Source organism: Henckelia pumila, chromosome 2 (genome assembly GCF_033568475.1).
Source record: "Henckelia pumila isolate YLH828 chromosome 2, ASM3356847v2, whole genome shotgun sequence".
In the NCBI taxonomy this organism is placed as follows: Eukaryota; Viridiplantae; Streptophyta; class Magnoliopsida; order Lamiales; family Gesneriaceae; genus Henckelia; species Henckelia pumila.
Window position 1 is genome coordinate 168,783,838 of NC_133121.1, and position 2,747 is coordinate 168,786,584.

The window sequence follows — 2,747 nt, forward strand, 5'->3', positions numbered from 1 at the left end:
GTGAGTTTATTGTTCATATTACTAGTATAATCCAGTCAATGCCTCTTGCAGAAGAATTTATTAAAAATTCAGAACCCGAAAATTGGGAAAATTGCTTATTTTCTGGAAAAAGATGGGGCCTAATCAACAACAATCAAGCAGAAAATGTTGGAATAGTTGGGTTAAACCCGCAAGGTATTTTCCAATTGTATCCATGATCGATACCATACAGTTACAAATTATGAACATGATGAATAAAAGACGAGAGTCATCTCCCGTAATGGTTGGAATCTTATCTCCTAAGCCAGAAAGTAGTTTGTTACAAAACTATACTAAATCTCAAAATTTGAAGGTTGATGGGTCTAGTTCATTGCTTTTTGAGGTTCTGGATGGTGATAAAAGTTGTGCAGTGGATCTGGGAAACTGGAGTTGCTCATGTAGAATCTGGAAAATTAATGGGATCCTTTGTAACCATGCTTGTGCTGCTATTGAGTCAAAGGGTTTGTCAACATATGACTTTTGTGACTCTTGCTACAAAGTTGAAAATTATCGGAGAGCTTATGCGGCAGTTGTCAATCCAATCCCTACATTTGATTTAAATGCTGATTTACCACATTCTAATGGCGATATAATTAGACCTCCGGATGTCCGATCGCACCCAGGACGTAGAAGGACACAAAGATTCTCGTCTCAAGTAAAGAAACGTGTTACCAAGTGCGCACGGTGTCACAAACCAGAGCATAACCGTAGAAAATGCAAGGAAGCAATATAGTATGTGGATGGGCTGTTTTTGTTGGTCATTATCACATAACATGCAAAGAAGCAATATATTATGTAGATGAGCTATTTTTTTGGTTACAATCACAAGACATGAAAAGAAGAAATATAGTTGCTAGATGGGGCTATTTTTGTCAGTACTCATACACTATAGATTATATATTTTGGGTAATCATATGTCTTGAGATACCTTTTGTTGTTTGCATGTTAAATGTAATGAATACGTAGCACATACTGGTGCTTATTATACCACAATTATTTTTGGTGTATTGATCAAATGCATAACTGTGTTGGTGAAGTTGGTAGTGTATTTGATAGTTTGGGTGAAGTTGATATTGTATTTGGTAATGTTGATAAAGTTGGTACTGTATCAGGGATATAAGAACGTTTTTTTATTTCATTTGCTACATAGTGTACTATTTATCTATGTAACTGATACTGTAAATAGGAATTATTAATCTTAATTTTAAAGCTGATGTACTACGGATCAATATACTTGGTACTACCATTTTGACGATGCACCAGCATCAAAATGGAAAACGTGTGGACGATGTACCACATTTAACTAAACATCATACCACATTCAGGACAAATTATACTTAATTTGCAAGCACAAGTACTACGAATCAATATAATTGGTACTGTGGCTAAAAAAAATTATAATTGGTACTGTTTTTATGAAGATGCACCAGCACCATAATGGAAAACATGTATGGAAGATGTACCAAATATTACAAAGTAGCATACCACATTAAGGCAATATTATACTTCATTTTCAAGCTAAGGTACTACGGATCAATATAAATGAAACTGCCTTTCGGACGATGCATCAGCACCATAATGAAAAACATGTATGGAAGATGTACCAAATATTACCAAGTAGCATACCACATTAAGGCAATATTATACTTCATTTTCAAGCTAAGGTACTACAGATCAATATAAATGATATTGTCTTTCGGACAATATTATACTTCCTTTTCAAGCTAAGGTACTACGGATCAATATAAATGGTACTGCCTTTCGGACGATGCATCAACACCACAATGGAAAACATATATAGACAATGTACCAAATATTACGAAGTAGCATACCACAATAAGGCAATATTATACAACATTTTGAAGCTAAGGTACTACGGATCAATATAATTGGTACTGCCTGTTGGAAGATGCACCAGCAGCACAGTGAAAAACATGTACGAAAGATGTACCAAATATTACAAAGCAGCATACCACAATAAGGCAATATTATACTTTGTTTTCAAATCAAGGTACTACGGATAAATATAAATGGTACTGCCTTTCGGACGATGCACCAGCAGCACTATGAAAAACATGTACGGAAGATGTACCAAATATTACAAAGTAGCATACCACTATAAGGAAATATTATACTTCATTTGCAAACTAAGGTACTACGGATCAATATAAATGGTACTGCCTTTCGGACGATGCACCATCAGCACAATGAAAAACATGTATGGAAGATCTACCAAATTTTACAAGGATCAAACCACAATAAGACAATATTATACTTCATTAGAATGCATAAAAATGTTATAGTCATGATTGATACTACAATATTAGACATTTTATAAGTAAACATGTGTTAAATAACATTGATGTTACAAAATTTGGACATTGGATACATAGATAAGATTGTTTTAACCATAAATGTTACAAACATATACAATGATCTAATACATATGCATGTGTTTGTTCATCACCATATATGCAAATAAATTAGACATTAAAATGCATAAACATGTGATAATCATCATTGAAACTACTATAGTACACATTTTATGTGTAAACATGTGTTAATCATGTGGTGCATCATCCGAAAATGTTTTCCATTGTGGTGATGGTGCATTGTCAAAAAGACAGTACAAATTATATTGATATGTAGTACACGAGCTTGAAAATGAAGTATAATAATGCCTGATTGTGGTATAAGTATTTGTTAAATGTGGTACATCGTCCATACAT

At 33.5% G+C, this 2,747-nt stretch overlaps 1 protein-coding gene across 1 annotated transcript; it reads left to right on the forward strand.

The window, feature by feature from the left end:
• Positions 1-259: 259 nt before the first annotated feature.
• On the forward strand, positions 260-751 carry LOC140878918 (uncharacterized). Its single transcript, XM_073282541.1, has one exon. It carries the CDS (start codon positions 260-262, stop codon positions 749-751), a length of 492 nt encoding a protein of 163 aa, XP_073138642.1.
• The last annotated feature ends 1,996 nt before the right edge of the window (positions 752-2,747 follow it).

Excerpts from the sequence above, each read along its gene's own strand:
- LOC140878918 (XM_073282541.1), top strand. The coding sequence starts at position 260 with ATGGTTGGAATCTTATCTCCTAAGCCAGAAAGTAGTTTGTTACAAAAC.